The sequence below is a fragment of the Molossus molossus genome, unplaced genomic scaffold (assembly GCF_014108415.1).
Source record: "Molossus molossus isolate mMolMol1 unplaced genomic scaffold, mMolMol1.p scaffold_m16_p_5, whole genome shotgun sequence".
NCBI classification, from domain to species: Eukaryota; Metazoa; Chordata; class Mammalia; order Chiroptera; family Molossidae; genus Molossus; species Molossus molossus.
This window is the reverse complement of record NW_023425388.1, coordinates 60,207,490-60,232,316: the sequence shown is the minus strand read 5'-3', so window position 1 is coordinate 60,232,316 and position 24,827 is coordinate 60,207,490. Positions and strand designations below refer to the sequence as shown.

The 24,827-nt window shown below is 47.7% G+C and overlaps 1 protein-coding gene across 13 annotated transcripts in view; it reads right to left on the bottom strand.

The window, feature by feature from the left end:
* TNK2 (tyrosine kinase non receptor 2) overlaps positions 1–24,827 on the bottom strand; it is a 42,624-nt gene extending 17,797 nt beyond the window's left edge. For 4 of the 13 annotated variants that reach the window (XM_036242547.1, XM_036242556.1, XM_036242557.1 and 1 more), the window contains exons 1-3: positions 6,592–6,955; positions 2,586–2,766; positions 1,474–1,544 (exon numbers count right to left, since the gene is read on the bottom strand). In XM_036242547.1, coding sequence (XP_036098440.1) covers positions 1,474–1,544; positions 2,586–2,766; positions 6,592–6,669 — 330 coding nt within the window. In that variant the 5' untranslated portion in view covers positions 6,670–6,955. Of the gene's footprint in view, positions 1–1,473; positions 1,545–2,585; positions 2,767–3,931; positions 3,960–6,591; positions 6,958–11,203; positions 11,344–16,597; positions 16,961–24,071 lie in introns of those variants that run through there. The other 9 variants (XM_036242552.1, XM_036242546.1, XM_036242549.1 and 6 more) reach the window with 8 other exon arrangements.

Sequence of the window (24,827 nt, the reverse complement as noted above, 5' to 3'; positions counted from 1 at the left end):
CTAAGGGGCCTGCCACAAACACCTCTCTGTCCATTTTTAGCTTTGGCCCCTTCTCTGGGCTGCCCATTTGGCGCTGTCTGTCTCCACCCTCCCCAGGGAACCGGCTGCCCTTCATCCTGCCAGGAGAGAGGATAATTTGAGCCTGAGGTTAGACTGTGAGTGTGTGTGGGGTGCAGATGAAGCAAGGCCTTGCTGGGGAAGGGCCTGGGAAGACAGCTGGGTTTCTGGAGGGGCGCCTAGAGCTGAGGACTAAGAAAGAAGGAAGATTAGAAAGAACTCTGCAGCCTGGGCTGGAGAGGAAAGGGAACAAAGGTCAGGGGACAGGAGGAAGGAGGCCCTGAGGGTCAGAGCTGGCCCATCAGTTTGACTTGGCCACCCCTACTAGGGCATCCGAAGCCTTGGCTTCAGGCTGCAGAGCTTGCCCAGCTGGGCCCCTGCCCCCAAGGCTGGCAGAACCTTATCTGTACGGACAGTCTCCAATCTAAGGGCCTCTTCTGGACGCTGCTCTGTCCTTCCTCCCAGTAACTGGAATCCCTGACGTTTGCAAACAGTACTCAGCTGACAAGGACCCTCCACAGTGCAGCACCGTCTTACTGAAGACATGCCACCAGTCTGGAGCTTCAATGACTGGCCTAGGAACTTCCTGTAAGTCTGTGGGAGACCCAAGACCCCTGAAACCTGGCACACTGCACAGCTCTTCCCTCCTGCCTTCACCCGCCCCAACATGCTCATTCTTCCCTAAAACCTGGGCAAGAGACCAGGAGAGTGTCCCCAGAAAAGGCCATAGGATCCCAAGAGACAACCCCTTTGCCAGATTGCAGCCAGGAAATCTCTGCTGCCCAATCCCAGTCCAGCTGCACTGTGCTGCCCTGCCCTCCCCTCACCCCAGCCTGAGGCCAGCAGTGGGGAGGGAAGGCCCTGGCTGGTTCATTTCCTCCCACATTGTCTTCCAGACAATGGGCAAAGTTCCACCGAGTCAGACCAGGGACTCACCACTCCACAGACCCAAATTAGGATGGGAGGTGGGGGCTGTAAGGAAAGAAGCTGTCAGAAAGGCCAGATGACCAAAGAAATCCTCCACAGCCAGAGGAGGGTGGGGGAGGAGGGAAGCAAAGCAAAAATGTCCTGGGTCCAGACAGTCCACCCATGCTTGACACCAGCCCCAATACTAAGAGAGAACAAGGGCTCGAGTGACAGTGTACTTGTCAGTCAGTGCCTGCTCCAGGCCCAGCACCATCGCACAGTGGTGAGGATGTGAAGCCACGGCTCCGCACGGGCTCCTCACGTGCCGTCTCTACAGGACACAGACACAGCCAGGCAGCTCTACAGGTTCCCTGCCCGATAAGACCCTGGAGGATGGAGGTCTGCACAACGTGTGAGATGATACTGCCCAGGAATGGGGGGGTTTCCTAGGACTGCATCGGAGTGGAGCTCCACGAGGTTCCCCGCCCCAATCACTCCTCGCCCACCCACCTTGCTCATCCAGGACTTGCGCTTGCACATGGCCTTTCTCCTCTTCACAGCCTCCCACAGCCGCCGTTGGCCTGTTGGGGGGACAGAAAACCCAGTGCTGTTAAGGCTCACCCCCCCCCCACAACCCTCCCAGAGAGGTTGCTGCCCACCTGCAGGCTTCCTCGGTCTCCTGAGATAGGTGCATCACTAGATACTGCCCAGCACAATGACATCAAGGAAACAAACCATCCCAACTAACCAGGGGCTGCAACTATCAGATGGTCACTGCATTCCACTTCCAGGTAGTGGTTCTTGAACTGGATGGAGGTGTTTAACCACCAAAACTGAACAGCAGTTCTCTGTTCCCAACTTTCAAGAACAAAGGAAATCAAGGTAATAAATACAATTTCCCCAATTTTGAATTTTCTCCCATAAAATCTGATTGTGTGACTGGCATCAAACACCAACTATCCAGGCCAAATGTAGCCTAAGTCAATGTCTAATTCAGTACACTATTACTTAATTAGCTACTTGAAGTAGAATGCACAAATACGTTTCTATGTTCTATAAGGTACACCATGAGTTCTAAGTGCAGTAACCACTCCGTTTATAGGATTAATACATAAGAAAGAAGGAGTACATCTGATACAGCAGATCTTTGTGAGAGAGAAAGAGACGGATCAAGAGAAAATCAACAAGCTGTCTGAGGGTTATCTTCCGTTCCTCATACAGATCTCTGGACATCGAACCCCTAGTGTTCAAAATGGTGAATAGAACAAACTCCATTCTACACATATAAAGGAGGAGGAGATGGAGGAAATACATCTTACAAATGTCTGAACAAACTACAGGGGTGATAGCTAGTGCTGAGTAGCCAGAGCTTTAGGTGAGACTCCTCAAAGTTCAATTCACCTTTACAAGTGCAAACTGTTATCATGCATTCACTGTGTGTGGCATCTACTGAGGCCCCTCTACCCCACCTCGGGGGCTCTGGACAGGCAGGGAGAGTTCTCAGCCATGCCACCCCATGGAATAAAGGGGGAAGGGTTCTTCCATGTGACTGGCAACCCTGATGACAGAGAAGGCAGATAGTCAATGGGCAAACAACGAGCACGCCAATGCCCCCAACCTACCAGGCCGGCCCATGCCAATCTTCTCCAGGTCCTCATTCTTGACATACTCAAAGTGGGACAGGCGGGTAACATTGAGGTCGTCGCGGAGCCGCAGGAAGTACTGTTGCAGCTGCACCTCGGACAGCAGCTCCAGCAGCCAGCCTGTGCCCTCCTCTGGCTGCATGCTGCTGCTCCCCAGCCTCTGTGGGGAAGAAAGAATCAATCAGGGACCAAGGGATGCAGGAGGTAAAAAGAGGACCTTGTCCGAATGCCCTGGGCTCACCACCCACATCCTACTATGCTGCTTTTCCATGAAGGACTCAAATAACCTTCTTGCTCCTCAAAACAGCTGTACAGAATAGCCTCTGCTAAGCCAAACTATCTAGGGTGAAATACACATTCTTAATCATAAAGCTTCCATTTAAAAATTAGGGTCACAGTGTCCCTTGAGACTCATCCATGGGATCTCCAGACCTGATGGACCCCACAGAAAAGACTCAAGACTAGATGAGTCCTCCCAATGCTTGACATAATCAGAGACTCTCCCTCCAATCCAAAGACCTCTCCATACATGTCTCCAGGGCAAGAGCGAGTGGGAGACAGAGGAAGGAGGTGGGCTTTTCAGACCCAGCTCAAAGAGGCAGTACTGTTCAGCTCCTATAAATGGTTACCATAATACACTGTAGACCAGTGTTGTCAAAACTTTCCATTTTTGCCCTAGCCAATGTGGTCAGTGGTTAGAACGCTGGCCTGTGCACCAAAGCGTCACTGGTTCAATTCCCAGTCAAAGGCACGTACCTGGGTTGCAAGTGTGACCCCCAACCTTGGTCAGGGAGTGTGTGGGAGATAGTCAATCATGTGTCTCCTCACATCGATGTTTCTCTTTCTTTCTCTCCACCCCCTTCCACTCTCTCTAAAATTCAATGGAAAAAATATCCTCAGCCCTGGCCGGTTTTGCTTAGTGGTTAGAGCGTCCGCACATGGACCAAACAGTCACGGGTTCGATTCTGGTCAAGGGCACGTACCTTGGTTGCGTTTCAATCCCTGGCCCTGGTCAGGTCGTGCAGGAGGCAACCAATCAATGTAGCTCTCTCATGTCAATGTTTCTCTTTCTCTCCCCCCGCCCCCATCTGAAGATAAATGAAAAGATATCCTTGGGTAAGGATTAAAAAAAATTTTTTTAATTCCTCAGGTGAGGATAACCTGTTCTCCCTACCCTCAAAACACCAATTTTTTCAAGAAAAATGTCTATGTGAAATCTTGCCATTAAAAATGTTTGAAAAGCCCTGGCCAGTTTGGCTCAGCGGTTAGAGCGTCGGCCTGCGGTCCGAAGAGACCCGGGTTCGGTTCCCGCTAAGGGCACGTACCTCGGTTGCAGTTTGTCCCCGGCCCTGGTCGGTCGTGCGGGTGGCAGCCACTCGATGTGTCCCTTTCACGTCGATGCTTCTCTCTCTCTCTCCCTTCCTCTCTCTCCCTCTCACTCCATCTGTACAAAAAATGGAAAAATATCCTCAGGTGAGGATAAAAAAAAAAAAAAAAATGTTTGAAAAGGTAATATATGCACATAAGATATCCAAAAAGCACACAAGAGCCATAGTCCCATTCCTTCCCCTATTGCACGCTACCTCCCCATCCCCAAAGCCAGATGCCAGTAATGACTTTTCCCACCCTTCCAGACTCTTTCCCCACACAAATACTCACTCATTCCCTCCACCACTCTGTTCCTTGTTTTCACTTACATTATCTTTCTTCTGACTTTTTAACTATGTCAACTAATTCAAGTTTGAAATACACACACACACATACACACACTCTGTATTGGTCAAACACATGTGTGCAGGCCGAAATAAGCCAAAGGCCCACCAGTAAGTGACCTCTGATCTACACTTTCTTGGGCCCATAGAAAAAGGTCAGTGGCACCCTCAAAGCTAAGCAACCTGACCCACCGGCACCAGACCCTGTCCAAGTAAAACACCCCAGAGCTTTGGGCTTGGCCAGGCCAGCCCTTGGCCCATGTTTAATCCCCATGAAGGAAGCAGGCAAGAGGAAAAAGGTCAGGTGCCCAAGACCCCCACCTCCTCCCCAAATCAGAGGTGGCCTTGTTCCCCAGCTCTCCTCATAGGTCGCACTAAGAAGCAGGTGCTCGCAGCCCAGGCCCAGCGTAAGCCTCCTGCCCCCACAGTTCCCAGAGGTGCTGCCAACCCAGTGCCAGGAGTTCAGACTTTCCCAGGCAGCTCAGGACAGTACAAAGAGAGACAAATGAGAATGAGAAGACCTCAGTTCAAACCCTGACTCTCCCGCCAAGGCAGCTGGGCCAGAGGGGGTTTCCAAACTTTAAGCTGTAACCCTTTACCCAGATGGTTCCCATAAAGGATGTACAGCCCCCTAGGGGACATTTTTGGTTGTCACAATGTTGGGGGGCCACTAGTGGCCTTTAGGGGAGATAAGAACATGAGTTACACTGTAACGTACAGGACAGTTTCATACACTGTCCGAAATCCCATACAACTGAATTCATGGAGGTAAAAAATTTGTAATCATCTGAATTTAGAATCGAATTCCATTTTACTTTTGAACAAGAAAGTATTTTTGCAGCTTTAATACATACTAATTTTCCTGAAATGGGAACTATCGTATTGTGTAAACTGGGGGAAAACTGGCCTTTGCTTTGTTCAGAATTTAATCAAAGTTGTTCACTATTCAAAAAAATGTCACTGAAGGAAACCCATCCTTCTTATTTCAAAACTCCCCTCAGTCAGCACTCGTAGATGGTACCTTCATGGTGGTTCTACATGAGGTCTGAATGTCTACTTCATTACGTCAGAGTGTACTGAATTAGTTTCCTTTCATTTCTTTTATATTACAGATGGCATTATGTTTGTTGACTAATTGACTACACACACACGGTAAACAGTTTATATTTCTATTAATTTTAAGAATAACAATAAAAATAACTAACACTTCAACTACACGACTCTATGCGAGGCACAGTGCCAAGCATTTAGCTGTATTAACTCATCCTCAACAAAACCATCTGCTATAAACAAGGGGTGTGGGCTTAAGGAGGAGGGACACCGCTGCTTCCCAGAGAAAGCCCCAAAGGTGCACCTTGAAAATCACTGCCCTCAGCAGTGTCTCTACATGGCTTGGCCCAATGAGGCAGGGCCAGCATTTCCATGGTTACTACCCTGTCCCTGGAGCAAAGTGATCCCACCCCTGACATGGCTCAGCCCCCAGATGGAGCTTGCCACCAGGGCAAGCGGTCCACTCTCCTCTTCTTCCCCAGTCCCCAAATTCCAGGGCTCTAGGCTCCCCATTCCTACCCTCCTCTGAGGCAGGAGGCAGCCACTTCTGAGAACAGCTCAAAGCCATGCCCTGGTTATCAGGTTTAGGGAAGACCCAGAGGCCCCTCCACTGAAAAGCACAGTCCAAACCTGTTCCTTTTCCCTGACATAACAGCTAACATACCTCCCATCTCAGCTGGACAACCCTCCTCCCTGATCCCCAACCCCAGGCAACAGGGCTGCTCTGCGTAAGGGCCATGTGTGGGAAGACAGAGAACACTGGGATCCCAGTGAGAAGACAACAGGCAGGGTCCCAGTCCTGCTTCTACCACCAATCCCAGGGTGACCCTGGACAAGTCCCCTCCCCACCCCTACCTGCCCCTCCAGCCCAAGTTTCTTTGTGAAGCACAGAGCACTGCTGCAGCTGTCCTCTCCTCAGACAATCACTACAGTCACTAGTTCTGCATGTGCCTGGGCCCCAGCACAGCCCAGAGCCCACACACCTGTCTGACACGTGTAGCTCTCGTGGCTGCATACAAAACTTCCCGAATACACCTAACACTCGCCAACAAGAATGCAGCAACCAGAGGGGAGAGGTCACTCAGCCCAGAACCCCCATCAAACTCTCACGGGAGGTGTCCCTCAGCCATTCCCAGTCCTGCTTCTGTCCCTCAGCGGAGTGCTGGCTCTGAGGAGCTGATCCAGCCTCCAGTCAGCCAGCCTGGCCCCAGCCCCCCACTCACTGTGTACAGTCTTCTCCGTAGTCTGGCCAGGAGAGGAAAGGAGAGCTCCAGGCCAGGGAACCGACGAGCTGCTGGCATCTCCACGGAGCTGGACCCCCTGACTGGGTCACTGTGACTCTGGCTTGAGAAGTGGGGGAGCAGGGACCTCAACTCCTGAATTTCAGGTTCTGCCCAGAAGGGAAATTGGCCAGAGGTCTGCCCCAAGAGCCCCGAAAATCCACCAGAGGTGGGAAATAATAGGGCAGGCCCCGGTCTCTGCTGCACAGCTGTTTCTATAGCTGGCTAGTCTGGCAGGGAGCAGGTTCACTATTCTTTTGGCTGGTTGAAGCCTGGGTCCTCTGTCCTGTTTCTCTGTCTTCTCTCCAGTGCAGTGGTCACAGCTCCAGCCCTACTCCCTGGCTCCCCCTCCTGACTGCCCTCCCTCCCTCCCTCCTCCCTCCCTCCCCAGCTGAGCAGCTCTAACACTGGCTGAAAAAAGACCTTTCTGAATCACTGCCAAGAGGGCAGCGGGAATAGGGGGACTCTTCCTCCCAGCCACCCGCACTGCCCCCCCCCCCGCCTCCCCATACACAAGGCCCCCTGTCTCTGGCTTCCACCCCAACCCCCATAGTTGCAGACAACTCCTGGGATTTTAGGGTGGGGGCTTTGTGAATCAAGCAGCAATGTACAAATAATGGTTGCAGGCCTCCATATGGGTTTATCTGGGGCTTGGGAGCTAATACACAGCCTGAGTTAAGGGCTAGGAGCCCAGAGTCATTCCTGGACCCTGCAGGCAGACCCTTTAGAGACCCTCCCCCATCTCCCATTCCCAGCCTTGGCTGGGCGTCTCCTGGCTCAGGCCCTAATGTGGCCCTGTTACCCTGGTGCCCGACGGAAATAGGAGGCCGGCAGCCTGCCAGAGTGGGGCAGTCCGGCCAAGACTGAGAGGGGGTGGAGGGGGTAAGGAATCTCCACCCCCTCCCCTGGGGTTGCCTTGTCTGCTGCCCACAACACCCAGTGTACCTCCTCCCCAAACCAGCTGGCCAAGATCCAAAGTCCCCTTAAAATAAACAAATATACCCCTAGGCCCTGCTGGGATTGCCCCCACCCCAAGCTGTAGGATTCCAGACTATACAATGTCTCTTGTATAGCATCCACACCACACAGACAACAGCCCCAGCTAAAGGGAACTGGAGACACACCATCAAGCCCCCACGGGCCCCCCGCGTTCCTGGAGCTGACAAATGATCCCTCTGCCCCTACTCAAGGGCGCCAGCTGCTCTTACACCCCCCTCAATACAGCCCCCAGACACACCTGACAGCTGCAGGAAGTCCTCTCAGGCTCCCTCAGCATCCCCACCCCATCCCCCAGCCATGCCCAGGGAGCCCCCAGTTCTTGCACACTGCTTTCTTGTGCCTATCCAGCTGGCAACCAGCACTGGGAACCCTAGCTGGCTAGTGGGACTGGCAGCTGGGATGAAAATTTGGGGGAGTCAGCCTCTCAGGCTCTCTTTCCAAGGTCTCTCTGTGTTTGGAGAGGAGGTACCCAAAAAGACAGCCAATTCAGGGAACACACCCCAGCAATCAGTCCTTCTTCCCCCTCCTCATCATCCACTAGCCAAATCTTGTGGAGCCAGCCAGGCACAGCCTCCCCTCTGTCCTCTGTCCAAGTGAGTCACCAGTCTGAGACTGGGGTCACAGATAACGGACAAGATATAATCAGGCCAAGGTCACACTGGAGCTGACTTTTCCCCAAATCCTGGCAGAAAATGTCCACAGCTCAGAAAGAAAAGCCTACTGCCTACCTCCCACTGGGCACAATCTTGAAGGAGACCCAGGGACCTGACCTCAGGTGATAATTTAAGCAGGATTACTTCCTCAACTACAAGAAGGGACTGCTGGATTAGAATGACCAGATTAAAAATTCTAGCCACCCCCTGAAAGATGTGCCCCAAATCTACCAGAACCCAATGCCTAACTCTCCCTTGGACACTGGGTAAGAACAACCCTCAGCAGTTTGCTCAGCAATCCAGCTGTGCGAAGCTATACAGCAAAGCAAAGCACGGCCAGGGTCAGAGCTCAGGCCAGCTCTTGGACCCCTTTCTCTCAGCCCTGGAAAACAGCTCCCTCCTTTCTGCCCATCCTTATCCTGTTAGCTACTGCCCTCTGCCGGCCAAGAGAGAAAGTACTTGATCTCCAAGGGTAAGGTCTCATAAACATGATGATCTTATTTTCTAAAGCAAATAGGGACATTTGGCTTGATGTGTATATTTGAATGTCCAGTTAACGGGAATGTTCAGGGCACAGGAACTCAGTATCCATAAAAGACTATACCCAAATCCTAGTGCTTCCAGGACTCTCCGGGTGCGTTGAAGAAAACCCAAAGGGTAGTTTAACTGGGACCCAGCGGACCCAGAGACACTGAGGCAAATGTCAGCATCAGTAATTCACCACCACGGATCCACCCCACCCCCACAAGACAACACCCATTTTTCTTAACCCAGCCTCTCAGGCCCCAGAATCTGTCCTGTTGCCCAGAAACATAGACACCCTCACTCCTGGGAGGCTGCTGCATAGAGCAGGGCTGGGCCTTCAGCTCACCAGCAAATGATGGGGGCCAGGGCCCAGGTACCTGGCTATCCCCAGGCTTCCCATATTACCTGCTGTCAAGCGCTGATATGCGGACCTCTCCCCCATGAAACCCAAACTACCAACATTAAAGCCAGGGAGGGGAGCAGAGCCCTCCTGCAGCCCGCCTCGCCAGCGGCACTGGCGGCATCACTGCCCCGCGTCCTGAGGGGCCGGGCCACGAGCATCTTCTATAATCTAGTCTAGAAGGGCAGGGATGCTAAAGCACATCAGCAGGAGGAACCCTGGTCCTTGCCCCCACCGCCGCACCCCACAGCCTATCTGCCACCTCCTGCTGGGACCTCCGCAGGCCCCTCCCCCAATCCTGTCCATCTCCATTAGCGAGCTGCTGTCTCTCCGCAGTGCCACAGGCTGACCCCCAGGGAGCCAGGTGCCGGGCCCTACCTTCACTGACCACGGAGCCACAGCTCCCCTTGGCCTCTCGGTCGTCTCCAGGACCCCAGAGGTCCACAGTCACCAGTTTGGTTCTGGGGATTCAAAGGACCCCATTTTCCATGATAAGGGGGTCCGTCCAAGAAGCACACGGAAGAGAAGCACCCCAGTCCTGAATCAACCTGAGACCCCTCCCTCTAGACAGAGGGCCTACCGCTTATCCCTCCACCCGCCCAGCTTCCACGGAGCTCCAAGAATGAGCCCACCTGCCGAGCTCCCTGCTGCTCCACTTCACTCCGCTCCACACTCTCAGCGCTGGGAACTTGCCCAGCCCCCTCCTCGCCCAGCCGCCCAGGCGTGCCACGCCTCCGGCACCGCCCCAGCGCCCCCACCCCTAGGCCTCTTCTCAGCCTAGCCTTGACATTTCCCTTCCTACCCCTCCCCCAAGATAGGACGGGCTGTGCGCAGGGGAGGGCAGGGCAGAGCAGAGTGCTGGGGCTGACCTCTCTGGCCTCAGAAGAGTGCCTTGAGTGCCCACACTCCCTGCTGGAGGAGCTGCTCCTACACCTGCCCACGCAGAACTCTGTCACCCAGCACCCAGGTGAGGCCACTGCCAGCAGAGGAAGTCCCACTGCAGAGGCTCCTCCTCTCCCTCCGCCCTGAGGGCCGCCCGGCGCACCACCCACCCTCTCATTTTGCTGGCATCTGAAGCACCACCGACTCCGTAGTACCAGGTATTTAGGGCTGAGCTCGGGCACCTTCCCCCTTCCAGGTTTGGGGCAGAGGACGAGAGAGATGCTGAGACACCCCCCCCCCCCTTGCGCGCGGACACACACACCCTCTCAAGATCGAGAGACCCCAGAAGGGCACTAGGTGAGTTTTCAATAAGGCTCTCTCTCCTCACAAGCTCCTTGTCTACCCTGAAGCATGCTGGGGTAGGGGATGACTCTGCCAGGCAGCAGGTTTACTCCAGGCAGACGCTCCTCTGCATCTCACTACAGCTATGGCAGAAACTAGCTTTGAGAGCAGCTACAAGAACCCAAAGTCAGACGGCTGGGGAGAAAAAGGCTGAAAATGCCAGGCCTATTCTTTCTTCTCCAGGTTGGGTGAAGGGTCTGATCCAAATCATTCCTGCTTCCTGCTTTCTTTCAACCTCCTCCCCCATAAGTCCTCTGCCATCTCTTTATAAAATACCCACAGGATCCAATCTGCCTCTAGGATTTGGGAAATCCAGCCCACTCACACACCTCTCTGATCTGTAACTTGCCCCCATATCTAAAAGGGAGCTGGGAGTAGCCAGGAATTTGCTATCCACCTCCCTCCCCCAGCCTCTCCAACACATCAGTGAAGTGACAAATCCACACAGAGGAGCAGACGTGACATGCAATTTCCGGCCAAGAGGATTTTTCCAAAACAATCTACCGTATTCTCAGGAATATATGCTAACCCCACCTATAAATCAGCCCTCTCCCACCTCTGCCCTCCCTCTTCTCCAAGGCCTGGAAGGAAAATAACAAAATGGGAGGAAGGGGGCTTATAGCTCCTCTCCCAGCCAGGGGATTATCCTTCCTCCAAATGTCAGTCCCACCAAACTCAGTCAGCTTCAACTCACCCTCTGTGGGCAGGGCCCAAGCTTCTGGACAAAGGCCAGGCTGGTTCCCCTCAGGTCCTCATCCCAGAGGGAAATGCACTAGGCAACCCCACACCTTCAGGTCAGCCCAGGTCTGACATCACACTGGTCTGGGGAGGAGGCTGGCCAAGGGCCAAAGGAGAGAAGGAGATGATTCAGACACAAACCATGGCTGTTCACACCCTCTCCATCTCCAGGACACAGGGGCCCACTCCCTTCCAGGGGATCTTGGCAAATGAGATCCTGAGGACAGGCAAGGCTGAGGCACACCTGACAGCAGTGCTGGGCCCACAGTCCCTGAGTCCAGCTCTAAAGGATCTTCACCCTTTTCTTTAACTATCGGTGTTTCCTAAGACTTTTGAATTCTCCCTTTCTTTCTCAATGGGCGCTCTGCTTGCTGGGATTCACCTCCTCTCCTCCTAGGACTCCAATGACCACCTAAGGCCATCTGTCGCTATTCCTGAGCTCCTGAGGCTCTAGACCCCCATTTCTATACATTACAGGACAGCCTCACCAGAAAGAGGCATAGGTACCAAAAATTTTGCATGTCCAAACGAAGCTCATCATCACCCACTTAAACCTAGCTAATAGGTGCTCCTGTGTCCTGACTGAAAACATCACAAGCCAACATCAGTGCCCCCGCCCCAAACCACTGGGATCAAAAGGCAGGTAGACCCGGGCTGAAATCATGGCTCTGTCACTTTCTAGTTGTGCAATTTGGGGGTAAATGACTTAACCTCTAAGCCTCACCTTCCTCATTAGTAGAATGGGGATAAATAGTAGTCGCTTCACAAAATAGATTCAGTGAGATTACGAACAGCATACTTAGCACAGAGTTGCCTATTGTTTTTATTATCATCTGAACACAGACCTGAAGTACCTTCCCTGCGTATAGCCTTCTGTAACTCCTCAATGAGCCACATACAAAGCCCTTCAGGATCCACTCCTTGCCCATTTGTCCAACTCCATCTCTTACTATTTCTTTCAAATGTCTCCATGTTTTCAAATCCAGTAAATAAAGCACCTTCATGGGAGTAGGGGCTGCCAATCTCATTATAGCCACTCCTGACCCACTATGCTATTTTGCTCCCACAAATCCATTTCAGCCCCAGGGACAACATGGCCAGTCACTCAGCCAGGAGTCTTGAATCAGCCTTCCCTTGTAAGGAAGTCATTCAGGCTAAGGAAAAAGGGGGTGGGGGAGAAAGTGAGAAGTGAAAGGGGGAGAGAAGAGGAGAGGGAGGGAGAAGGAAGGGGAGCAGAGGGGGACAGGGGAGTGACAGGGAGGAAAGGCAGGGCACATCAATCAGACAGAGGGACCCTTCCATGCTTCATCTCCTTAGACAACAACGGAGCTGTAACTTTCAGAGATGAAAGGAAAGATCTGACTAAACACCATGACACAGACCAACACTGAATTCAACACCTCCCCACATGTACCAACTTGGTCTTGAAAAGTGTTTTATAACTGTTTCATGCTCCACCAGCTAGAGACTGGCATGCCAACCCTGACACCCAGAGACAGGATACTGAGAGCCCTAATGCATTCCTAGAGCACTCCTCTCCCCTGTAGACAAACACCACTCGAGTGTAACAGAGGATAAATTCCTGCAGCTATCTGGGTCTTGTGCATACGCACGCCACCACGCCAACCTTCTGGCCCAGGCATCATCACAGCACCAAGGCCCAGCAGTGACTCTTAGGAAGGGTAGAAGGATGTAGTCCCAGCAGCCAGCCACTCCCAGAGCTCTTGCAGGGCTGGGCAGAGGCTGCCCAGCTAGTCATCCTGCATGCTGGCTCAGGCATCACCCCACCCCCATCTCTGGGGAGAGCCTAGAGCTGAAGCAGCCTATTGTTGGGCCCTGGAGGTGGGGTGGGGAAAGAAGCCAGAGCTGTGTATTGTAATCATTTACTCTGCAAGAGGGACTGCTCATCCCCTGGGAACCATGTCCACACCAGAACCCCAGGAGCTAGGAACATCCAGCACAGGAGAGGAAGGGTTTGAACCTGGCAGTGAGAGAAATGTCAGGGACTCTAAGATATTTAAGATATCTTAAATCCTACCATATCCTGCCCACCCATTTTAGGGATAGAGAAACTAAGACTCTAAATTAGAAGGGACTTGCCTGCTCCAAGGGACTTAGGAACCTGTGACAGGGAATGAATCTCCAGGAGCTGGGGGAGGTCAACAATTCATATTGATAGTAATTCTCTTCTGGCCACGGAGGGGCAGCCCTGCAAATGTCAGGGAGTAGTTAAGGTCATGGGCCCAGAGGAGACTCTGCCTCATTAGGAGACACAGCATACAGAGGACAGGCAGAGACAAGAGGGATCCAGTGTTCTCACACTCAGCTGAGGCCCCTGGCTTCAAAGACTAGTAAAAGTCAGGGGCCCAGAGAGGAGACCCTGCCTCATTAGGAGACACAGCATGCAGAGGACAGGCAGAGACAAGAGGGACGCAGTGTTCTCACACTTAGCTGAGGCCCTTGGCTTCAGGGATCTCAGAAGGTACAGCTGCTGAAGGGAGAGACCAAGCCAAACCTCTCACCCATACCCCTCCTCAGTCACTAATATACCTACTATGTTTCCACCTTGTGTTAGTATTTGGGGCAAATATAAAAGATATATCTGACTCTGGAAAGGTGACCAGAGTCACCCAGAAAGTAAGAGATGAAGCCAGGACTTGGTCCATATACAACTGTACACTATATTGCTTGGCTCAAGGATACAGGCCCATGGAGGGTAGAGCTGGAATCTTGTTTACTCAATATATACTGGATACTGAATGAATTAATGGATTCTCTACATTTAAAGAGGTGGTAGTGGTTCCAGAAGACTGTAGATTGCACACATGCATGTAATTTCACTCCTTCCCAAAAATCCACCAAAACTACAATTTAAGAAAGAGAAATTTTTGAATGGCAGAAGTCCCCAAGGATGAGAACAGTGAGAGACAACCACAACAAAACTTTAGAAGCTGGAAAACAGATAGATCAGTGACAATTGAAAGGACCATTTGAGAGTGACAATTACTCTACCAGAACTAGAGTAAACCAACAAAGGAGAAGACTCAAGATACAGGAAATGGAAGATCCAACATAGAAGGGCTGTGAAGGAAATGCCCAGGATGCTGAAGGAAGACCCCAAGAGGACAGCTAAGCATCGTGACAGAAAGCAACTAACTAGTCCATGCTGCTTCAGGACACAAGGCTCTGCAACTTCTTCAAAAGATGAATTTGATAGACTATCTAATGGAAAATCCCATCTTGAGAAATTTGAACAGTTACTGGAGAGTTTGACTAACTGGAAGGTACACAGAAAACTAAACAAACAGAAAAAAAAAAAAACTACTCCAGGGAGAACAAAAGTTGTTCAGGAAAGGAAAAGTCATCACAGTTTACTACATCATAACAATGTAAACTCGGACAGTGAACTGAAAATAACTGAGATGTATCTAGAGTGGATTGAGTGAAAGATGGGATGCATTTAAAGGGTGGAAAGGTGGGAATGAGGGAATCAAAGTCAAATCCTCATCTTGGACCAAGATGAAATAACAGAGATCAGATTTAATCTCCTGACTGAAATAACAAAAATATGAATAAAATATACAAAATGGTTTTAAAAACACCAGATATCAAGAAACAAAAGACAGTGATACCCATAAGACAAAAAACAAAGGAGCTACAGTTGGGTTTCCAAGCTGCAGCACTGGGAAGCGAACCAGTCAGACCCCAAGAGACTCCCTGAGTTGGGGAGAAGGAGCTGAGAGTCTGGGGAGACTCATGTGGCCAGAGTTCATAGAACAGATCATCAGAGAACAGAGAGTACCATAAAGGTCTGTAAAATGCTCCCTCAAATATTCAGCTGAGTACTGACCATCACATGAATGTGCAGAAACTACCCAAGGCCGGGGGATAAAAAACACTCAGAAGGATCAGAAGTAACAGTGCCTGGTGCTCAGGAGGCTAGGGAAAGTGCCTGTCCCTAACAGCCAGGCTGGAAAAGCTGCGCGCTGGGTAGAATACACAAGCGGGTTTTGCCTCAGCAGTGAGGAACTATTAGCAGTGAGGAACTCTGGTCCCACTTAACAAATCTTAAAAACAACACCCAAAACACCCTGACCCACGTTCTCAATAGTTAGAGCATCGGCCTGCACACCAAAGGGTCATGAGTTCGACTACCAGTCAAGGGCAAGTACCTGGGTTGCAGATTTGAGCCCCAGCCTGGTCAGGGCACATGTGGGAGACAACCAATCCATGTGTCTCTCTCCCCAACCCCCAACTCTCTCTAAAAAAAAAAAAAAAATCAATGAAAAAAAAAAATACTCAAGAGGATCATACTGTTTCTAAGTCACTTAACTACATCCCTGAATAAAGCTCAAGAATATATATAGGAATAAATTTAGCAACCAACAAGATAAAATTTACACTGTCTGGCGTCCCATAAAAAATTACTACGCATGCCAAAAAACAAGAAAATATAATCCATAATGAGAAAAAGCAATCAATCAAAACCAACCCAGAACTGACACACATTATAATTAGTAGACAAAGACATTAAAACAATTATTATAACTATGTTTTTAAAAGACTACAATTTGAACTTCTAGAATAAAAACTACGTGGTATGAAATGAAAAAATAAACTGAATGGAATTAAAGGCAATTTAGACACTGAAGAAGAAAACTTTGGTGAACTTGAAGACACAATAATAGAACATTCCAAAACTGAAACAGAGGGGAAAAAAGATTCTTTTTTAAACGAACAAAGCATCAGTAAGCAATGGGACAATTCCAAGTGGCCTAACCACATATATAATTAAAGTGCTTGAAGAAAGGACAGAGAGTGTTCGAAACAGAATAATCATTTAAAGAACGTATGGCTGAAATTTTCCAAATTTGATGAAAACTAAGCCCACAGATTCAAGAAGTTCAGTGAATTCCAAGTACAAGGCACAGGAAGAAAACTACACAAACATACATCATAAGCAAACTGCTCAGAATCAGTAATGAAGTGAAAATCTTAAAAGTAACTGGGGAAGGTGAGAAAAACATATTACATATAGAGAAAGAAAGGTAAAGATGACAGTGCATTTGTTGCAGAAACAATAGAAATGAGAAGACAATGGCACATCATTAAAGTACTGAAAGAAAAAACTAACTAGAATTCTATTCCAACAGAAATATCTTTTTTGTCAGTTCATGTCTTTTATTAACCCATATACAATCACTCATCTTCTGGTTTATTGAAGCAATAGGTCAGACAACATTTGCCACAATAATGTCTGTCAAAGTGGCTGGCCATAAAAACTCCAGCATCATACATCCTCTACAGGGCACTCCCAATGAAGGCAACTGATTTTGCCATTCTTATTCACCTTGTAGTATTTCAGAAAAGCCAGCTTAACTTTTTTTCTCTCATGTTTATTCTTCTGGGGAGTGATGTTTAAGACTTCTGCTTCCTTTTCTTAATACCATCACCAAGTCTCAACACAAGATGAAGAGTGTACGCCTTTGGAAGTTGTAGTCAGACAAAGCACATCCATCTTCCAGTTGCTTGCCAGCAAAGATCAGCCTTTGCTGATCAGGAGGAATTCCTTCCTTATTCTGGATTTTGGCTTTTACAGGTTTTATTGTATCCCAGGGTTCAACCTTAAGAGTGATGGAAGGGTTTTCATGAAAATCTGCATCTTGGCCTTGGTTCCACCACAGATGATGGATCAGAAAGTGAAAATATCTTTTTAAAATAAGGGCTAGCCTGGCTGGTGTGACTCACTGGTTGAGCGTCGACCCATGCACCAAGAGGTCGCCAGTTTGATTCCCGATCAGGGCACATGCCCGGGTGTGGGCCAAATCCCCAGTGGGGGCATGCAGAAGGTGGCCAATCGATGTTCTCTCTCATCGATGTTTCTATCTCATTCTCTCTCTCTCTTCCCCTCTCTCTCTAAAATTAATAAAGAAAAAAAAATAAAAATAAAATAAAGGCTAAATAAACATATAACAGCTGAAAGAATTCAGCATCAGCAGACAACCCACACTACAATAAATGTTAAAGTCCTTCAGACAGAAGGAAAAAATACCATAGAGAAATATGGATCTCTGCAAAGAAATGAGAGCACTGGAAATAGCAACTACATAGGTAAATAGTTAAGAACTGTTTTATTATTTAAATTACTTTATAAGATAAATTGACTGTTTAAACAAAAATAATACCAATGTAGTATGGTGTTTATAACATGTATAATTTTTGACAGTAGCACAAAGAATGGAGGGAAATAAAAATGTAATATTTTAAGGCTCTTATACTAATATCACTTGGAGGCAGACTGCAATAAGTTAAAGGTGTATACTTAAATCCTGTAGACATTACAAAAACAGAAAACTCCTCATAAACATAGATGCAAAAATTCTTAACAAATTCTTTAGCAAACACATTCAACAATGTATATAAAGAATAACATATCAAGACAAAGTAGAGTTTGTCTCAGGAATGTGAGATTGTTTTAACATTTGAAAATCTATCAATGTAATTCAACATGTTAAAAACCTAAAATAGAAGGTCCTATGATCATTTTGATAAACACAAAAAAAAAAAAAACACTGACAAAATCCAACATTCATTCCTATTAAAATCTCAGTTGGGAATAGAAGTAAGCTTCTTCACCTATTCAAGGTCATATGTGAAAAACCGACAGCTGATTATCAATGCATAATGGTGAAAGACTGAATGCCTTCCCCAGAATATCAGGAATAAGGAATCTAATGTTCTAGTCAATATTATACTAGTGAATATAGCCAACGGAATCAGGCAAGAAAAAGAAATTAACAGACATAAAAGATTAAAAAGAAAGTACTAAAACTGTCTTTATTAACAGATGATGACATGACAGTGTATATATAAAATCCAATGGAAGCTACAAAAAAATTACTATAAGTCAGTTTAGCAAGGCAGCAGGATTCAATGTCATTATACAAAAATCAATTGTATTCAAATATACTAGCAACAAACTGAAAATTTTAAAAATAACACCATCTTACAGCAGCATTACTGATAACAACCAAAAGGTTAAGAAGCAACCATCTATGAATGAATCCAAAAAATGTAGTATATTCATATAATAAATTATTATTCAATCTTAAAAAAGAAGGAAATTCTGACACATGCTACAACATAGATTAACCTTGAATACATTACGGTAAATAGAAAAAAGTGACAAAAGGATAAATACTGAATGGAGAGTCACTGTTTAACAGATATAGAGTTTCAGTTTTCCAAGATGAAAAAGGTTATGAAGATGGATGGTGATGATGCTTGTACAATATGAATGTACCTAACAATACTGAACTGTATACTTAAAAATGGTTAAAATGGGTCCTGGCCAGTTTTGCTCAGTGGTTAGAGCATCAGCCTGCGGTCCAGAGAGACCGGGTTCGGTTCCCACTAAGGGCACGTACCTCAGTTATAGTTTGTTCCCAGCCCTGGTTGGGTTGTGCGGGTGGCAGCCGCTCGATGTGTCCCTTTCACATCAATGTTTCTCTCTCTCTGTCCCTCCCACTCTATCTGAACAAAAAATGGAAAAATGTCCTCGGGTGAAAAAAAAAAAAAAAAAAAGGTTAAAATGGTATATATTATGTTATATATATTGTACCACAATTAAGATAAATAAAAATTTTAAAATAAAAAAACCAAATGCCATTTAAAAATACCATTTACAATAGCACCAAAAATATGTTAATACTTAAGAATATATCTGACAAAAGATGTGAAAGGTCTATACACTGTAAACTATAAACCATTGATAAAATTCTTAAAAATCTAAATAAATACAGAGATCTACACTGTTCATGGGTCAGAAGGCTCAATGCTACTAAAATGTCAATTCTCCCCAAATTGATCTATAGATTCAATGCAACCCCAATAAAAATCCCAGCAGGTTTTGTTTTTGTTTTTTGTAGAAATTAACAAATTGATTCTAAAATACATATGGAAATGCAAGGAACCTAGAATAACTAAAGCAATTTTGAAAAGAAAGAACAAAGTTCAATCTTACCCTGATTTCAAGACTTACTACAAATCTATAGTGATCAAGATAATGGTATAAAGACAGACAAACAGATCACTGGAACAAAACATAGTCCAGAATTAGATCTACACATGTACAGACAACTGATTTTTGACAAAGGTGCAAAGGCAATTACATAGAGAGACAAGTCTTTTCAATAAATGGTGCTGGAACAAATGATAATCTCCACATATAAAAAACTGAACTTCAGCCTGGCCAGTGTGGCTCAGTGGACTAAGTGTCATCCCAAGGACTGAGGGGTTCCAGTTTAATTCCGAGTCAGGGCTTAGGGCTTGAACCCCAATGGGGTATGTGCAGGAGGCAGCCCGATCGATGCATCTCTCTCACATCGATGTTTCTCTCTCTCCATTCCTCTCTAAAAAAAAAATCAACAAAACATTAAAAAAACGAACAAACTTCAGTTCACACCTTGCACCACATACAAGAATTAACCCTAAATGGATCGGACACCTAAATGTAAAACCCATAACTATAAAACTTGTACAAGAAAACATTGGAGAAAACCACAGTGCTTTGGGGGTTAGGCAAATATTTCTTCGACACAACACTAAAAGCACAATGCATAAAAAATAAACAAGTTCCTAAATTAGAATTCATTAACATTTAAAACTTCTGATTTTCAAAAGACACTGTTAAGAATTAAAATGGAAGCCAGAGATTGGAAGAAAATATTTGCAAAATCACGTATCCAATAAAAGCTTGTATCCAGAATATATAAAGAACTCTCAAAACTTAATATGGACCAAAAAAAAAAAAAAAAAAAAAACCCATCTAATTAAAAAATGAGCAAACAATTTGAAAAGACATATCAAAGATATACAGATGATGAATAAGTACATGAAAAGATAGATGTTCAACGACATTAGTCATTAGGAAAATGCAAATTAAAGCCACAATGAGATACCACTACAGACCTATTAGAATGTTTCAAATTAAAGAGACGAAGTGTTGACAAAGAAGTGGACAAACTAGCCCTGGTCGGTTTGGCTCAGCGGTTAGAGCGTTGGCCTGCGGTCCGGAGAGACCCGGGTTCAGTTCCCGCTAAGGGCACGTACTTCGGTTGCAGTTTGTCCCCGGCCCTGGTTGGTCGTGCGGGTGGCAGCCACTCGATGTGTCCCTTTCACGTCGATGTTTCTCTCTCTCTCTCCCTCCCACTCTATCTGTACAAAAATTGGAAAAATGTCCTCAGGTGAGGATAAAAAAAAAAAAAAAAAAAAAGAAGTGGACAAACTAGAACTTTCATACACAGCTGGTGGGCATATAAAATGGTACAAACATTTTGGAAACAGTCTGGCAGTTCCTTAAAAGTTAAATGTACACCTACAATATGATCCAACCATTCTAATCCTAAGGATTTACCCATGAGTAATAAAAAGCATTTGTCCATACAAAGACTTCAACAAATGTTCGTAGTTTTATGTCTATAGTAAAACCTCGATATAACGGACTAATTCGGGCAAGGGGTTGTCTGTTAAAGCCGAAACAAAGGTTTTCCAAATGTAGATATTAAAAAATTGACAAATTAATTTAGCTGTTTTTGCTTATGTAGACACATTTGTGTAATTAAAATTAAGTATATATGAAAAGTCTAATTTCACAGAAAAGTTTTCTGTATTATTATAATTTTAAGTTTATATTGAATAGGTCTAGTAAATGCATGCACTCACCAGTCACCACAAGTAAACAAATGCACATGGCCGGGGCATGGCTCAGAGAACATCTGAATTTTGGGTGGTGGGCACTAGTTAAAACTGCTGCAGAAAGTCACACCATGAGACAACACAACCAATTACAGCTCGCAATGTGTGATCATGTACTAATCATTCGCCGAACACTGTTTATGAGCAGTGACTTTTGGGATTTATTTATTTATTTATTTTTTATCCTCACCCGAGGACATTTTTCCATTTTTTGTTCAGGTAGAGTGGGAGGGAGAGAGAGGAACAGAGAGAGAGAGAGAGAGAAACATCGATGTGAAAGGAACACATCGAGTGGCTGCCACCCGCACAACCAACCAGGGCCGGGGACAAACTGCAACCGCGGTACATGCCCTCAGCGGGAACCGAACCTGGGTCTCTCAGGACCGCAGGCCAACGCTCTAACCGCTGAGCCAAACCGGCCAGGGCGACTTTTGGGATTTAAATATGCAGACTATAGTTGTAGATATTTAATATTTATTTATGTCTGCAAAATTACTAGTGTTTTTTCCAACATATGTCCTATTCGCTAAAATGTGTTACAAATAACAGTGAATATTAATAACAAAAAAAACCCGTTAATTTAATTATAAGCAAATCTTAGTTAAAAGCATTTTAAAATTAACAGGGTGTTAATCTTCACATATGACATACGGACCAGAAATGCTGTCTGTGAAATCTTAAGTCCGTTAAATCAAGGTCTGATAAACTGAGGTTTACTGTAATAACCAAAAACTGAAAACAAACTATTGATAAGTGAATGAATAAACAGACTGTGGTATATACATACAATGGAATACTACTCAGCAATAAAAAGGAATGCAAACTGTTATTCACAACAACATAGATAAATCTCAAAATAATCATGGTGAGTGAAAAAATAAGGTAATGTCAACTAATGTATAGTGACAGAAAGCTAACCAGTCCATTACCTGGGGAAAGGGATAGCAAAAAGAGGGGTGGGATGGAAAGATTACAAAGGGGCCCAAAAAAACATTTGGGAGTTTGGGAATAATGAGTATGTTCAGTATCCTGATTGTGGTGGTGGTTTCACGGGTATATACATATATTTTGACATTAAATTATGTTTTAAATATGTTCCATTTATCATATGTCATTATACCTCAATAAAACTATTATTAAAAACAAACAAAAAAGCCCCGGCCGGTTTTGCTCAATGGTTAGAGCATCGGCCCCAGGACTGAAGAGTCTCAATTCTCAGTCAAGGGCATGCACCTTGATTGCAGGTTTAACACCCAGCCCGTCAGGGTCATGAGGGAGGCAACCAGTTGATGTATCTCTCTCATACTGATCTTTCTCTCTTTCTCCCTCTCCCTTCCTCCCTCCCACTCTATTTAAAAATCAATGGAAAAATATCCTTAGGTGAATATTAAAAATAAATAAACAAACAAAAAGCACTTCATGTTCCAGAAAAGCATAGGGCAGGGGGATAACTGAGGGCTTAGGGGCCAGAGTAAAAGATCTGGAAGCAATGGCCCCTCCTCCGCAAAATCTGCCAGCCAGGGCTCCCTGGGAGGTGGGCACCAGACTGGCAAAGAAGGATCTGAGCGCTCTGCACTCAGGACACTGTGGGGAAAGGCATGGCCCAGAAGAGGAAACTGAAGCCCAGAGGCATTATCTTGCCCCAGGTGGTTAAGCAGATCATAAGTAATCTAAACTCAGATCTGACAAAGTTCCTCTCATCTTCATCTACCACAAATTCAAAAAAGTCAATTTGAAATAGAGTGAAGATGTGTGCCTTGTGTATGGGTTTAGAACAGACAACTTTATGCATTGAAGCCAGAGAGAGAGAACCGGTCTGGCCATCCCAGAAGAGCCAGGCACCCTGAACACAGCACCTGAACTTCAGGTGCATGAATATTTGGGATGGCAGTGAGACAGGTAGGCGCGGATGAAGCTGACAGACAGGTTTTGGTTAGATTGAGGAGCAGGCTAACCGGCTCCTCCAGCAGTCCCAGGGGCTGCCTACCTAGAAATTCACCCCCCTCCCCCAATCCCAACAATTTCCACCCTGTCTGCTTCAGACAGGGGCCCGGGGCCATGAGACTCATGGAATGGGGCAGAGAAGGGACCCAGCTAAGGCCTTGAGGCAGGCAGCAATTCTGCACCCCATCCCCCAGTCCCCTAGAGCTACAGAAGCAAAAACCCGGACAGTACCAGGTAAGTGAGCAGCCTCAGGAGGATGAAGCCCATAAAGTGGCTAAACAAGCCCCTCTGGGCCAGGAATGAGTAGGGCTGGCAACCCAGGCCATGAAGCAATCAACAGGAAGTCAAATCCAGCCTTGACCCCTGCCAACTCCACCTCTAGGCTGGCCTAGGAGCTGGGTCCGCTGGTACAGAATCCATGATGCCTCAGCTGCCCGTCTATCCACCTCCACAGGGCAGGGCTGAGGTCTGGGCCACAAAGGATGCCCAGAGTCCAATGATGTAGATATCCTGTCTTCTCCCACCCCTTTCAGGCTGGGGTCCTGAGAGCCCACACTGAAATAGAAAGCCTACACAGTAGCTCTCCACCCTTCTGCCCACTATTCATCCTTGGCTCTGGGCCCTCAATATTAATCAGCTGTGACAAGAAGGTGTGGCGGGAGCAGGTCAGGCTCGTGCCCAAGTCATTGGCTGCCACACAAGATAAGGTCCTGTTAACACCGTGCTCCCTTTTTTGGAATGTGTGGTAAGGACTTGCGGCAACAACCTATGCTGATTGCACCATCACACCTATGGCATGGAGGCACCCCTATCTCCACAGGTCAGGTGGAGGAGTGACTGCCTCTTCTGCAACCTCAGCCTGGGGCTACCCCTCTCTTCTTTCTGCCCAGGCCTGGCAGCCACCCAGTCTCACCTCCAGTCTAGACTCGAAGGAAATGCCCCATCACTCTAGTTGGCATATACAGTACTGGGGGGAGGAGTCTTGCCTTGCCTTGCTGTTGAAAACCCTTGCTTCCTTCCTCCCCAGGTTTAAACACAGTGGAGCGAACAGGTCAGTTTGGAGAGTACCCTCACCTGAGATAACTGCACCGATTCCAGCTGAGAGCATCAATGGGCTTCCTTACCTTCTGCGGACTCTGCAGATACAGCTTTGATGTCCAGGCTGCGGTGGCAGAAGAGGATCCAGCAGGACACAGCCTTCTCTCAGGCCGTAGCTTCCAACACTCCCAGGTTCACAGGGCTCTTCTGCTCCCCACTCCCCAAACCCCTACATCTTGTGCTCACTTTAGCCCTGGAGCGATCCTGGTGCTGGGCAGCCAGCTTGTGGCTTACCACCGCCTCCGGCGCCTGCGCCTCCGGATACTGTGCCCCTCAGGGGGCCCCTCTCCTTCCAGAGACCCCTTCCCGTCCAGGTATGTTTCCTGGACGGCCCGCACCACCTGTCCCTCCTGCACCCCGGGCAGCCAATTTGCTTCCTGCACCCCCAGGCGCCCCTCCCCCTCAGGTCCCTGGGGCCCCACAGGCCGTGCCCTCCCCACCAGCTCGAGTCTCTCTCTGCGAGTCCGGGCCTCTCCTAGAACCACCGTCCCCTGTCTGAGGTGCCCGCAGCTCTCCCAGTACTGCCCGCCCTGCTCCCCGGAACTTTCAAGTCCCTTCCCGCGCTCCCAGGAGCGGTCCCCAAATTCCGACAGCTGCCGCAGCCCGCGTGGGCTACCTTCCCCCCGCTCCTGCACCCCGGCAAGGGCCTCCCCACGTTCCTGCACTGCGGGGCTGCCTCCCCCCTTCTCCTGGTGTTGCTTGCGGGCTCCTAAGCCCTCCTCCTGCACCACAGGCCAGCTCACCGAGCCCGTCCACAGCGGCGGGCGCCTCCAGTCCGCGCC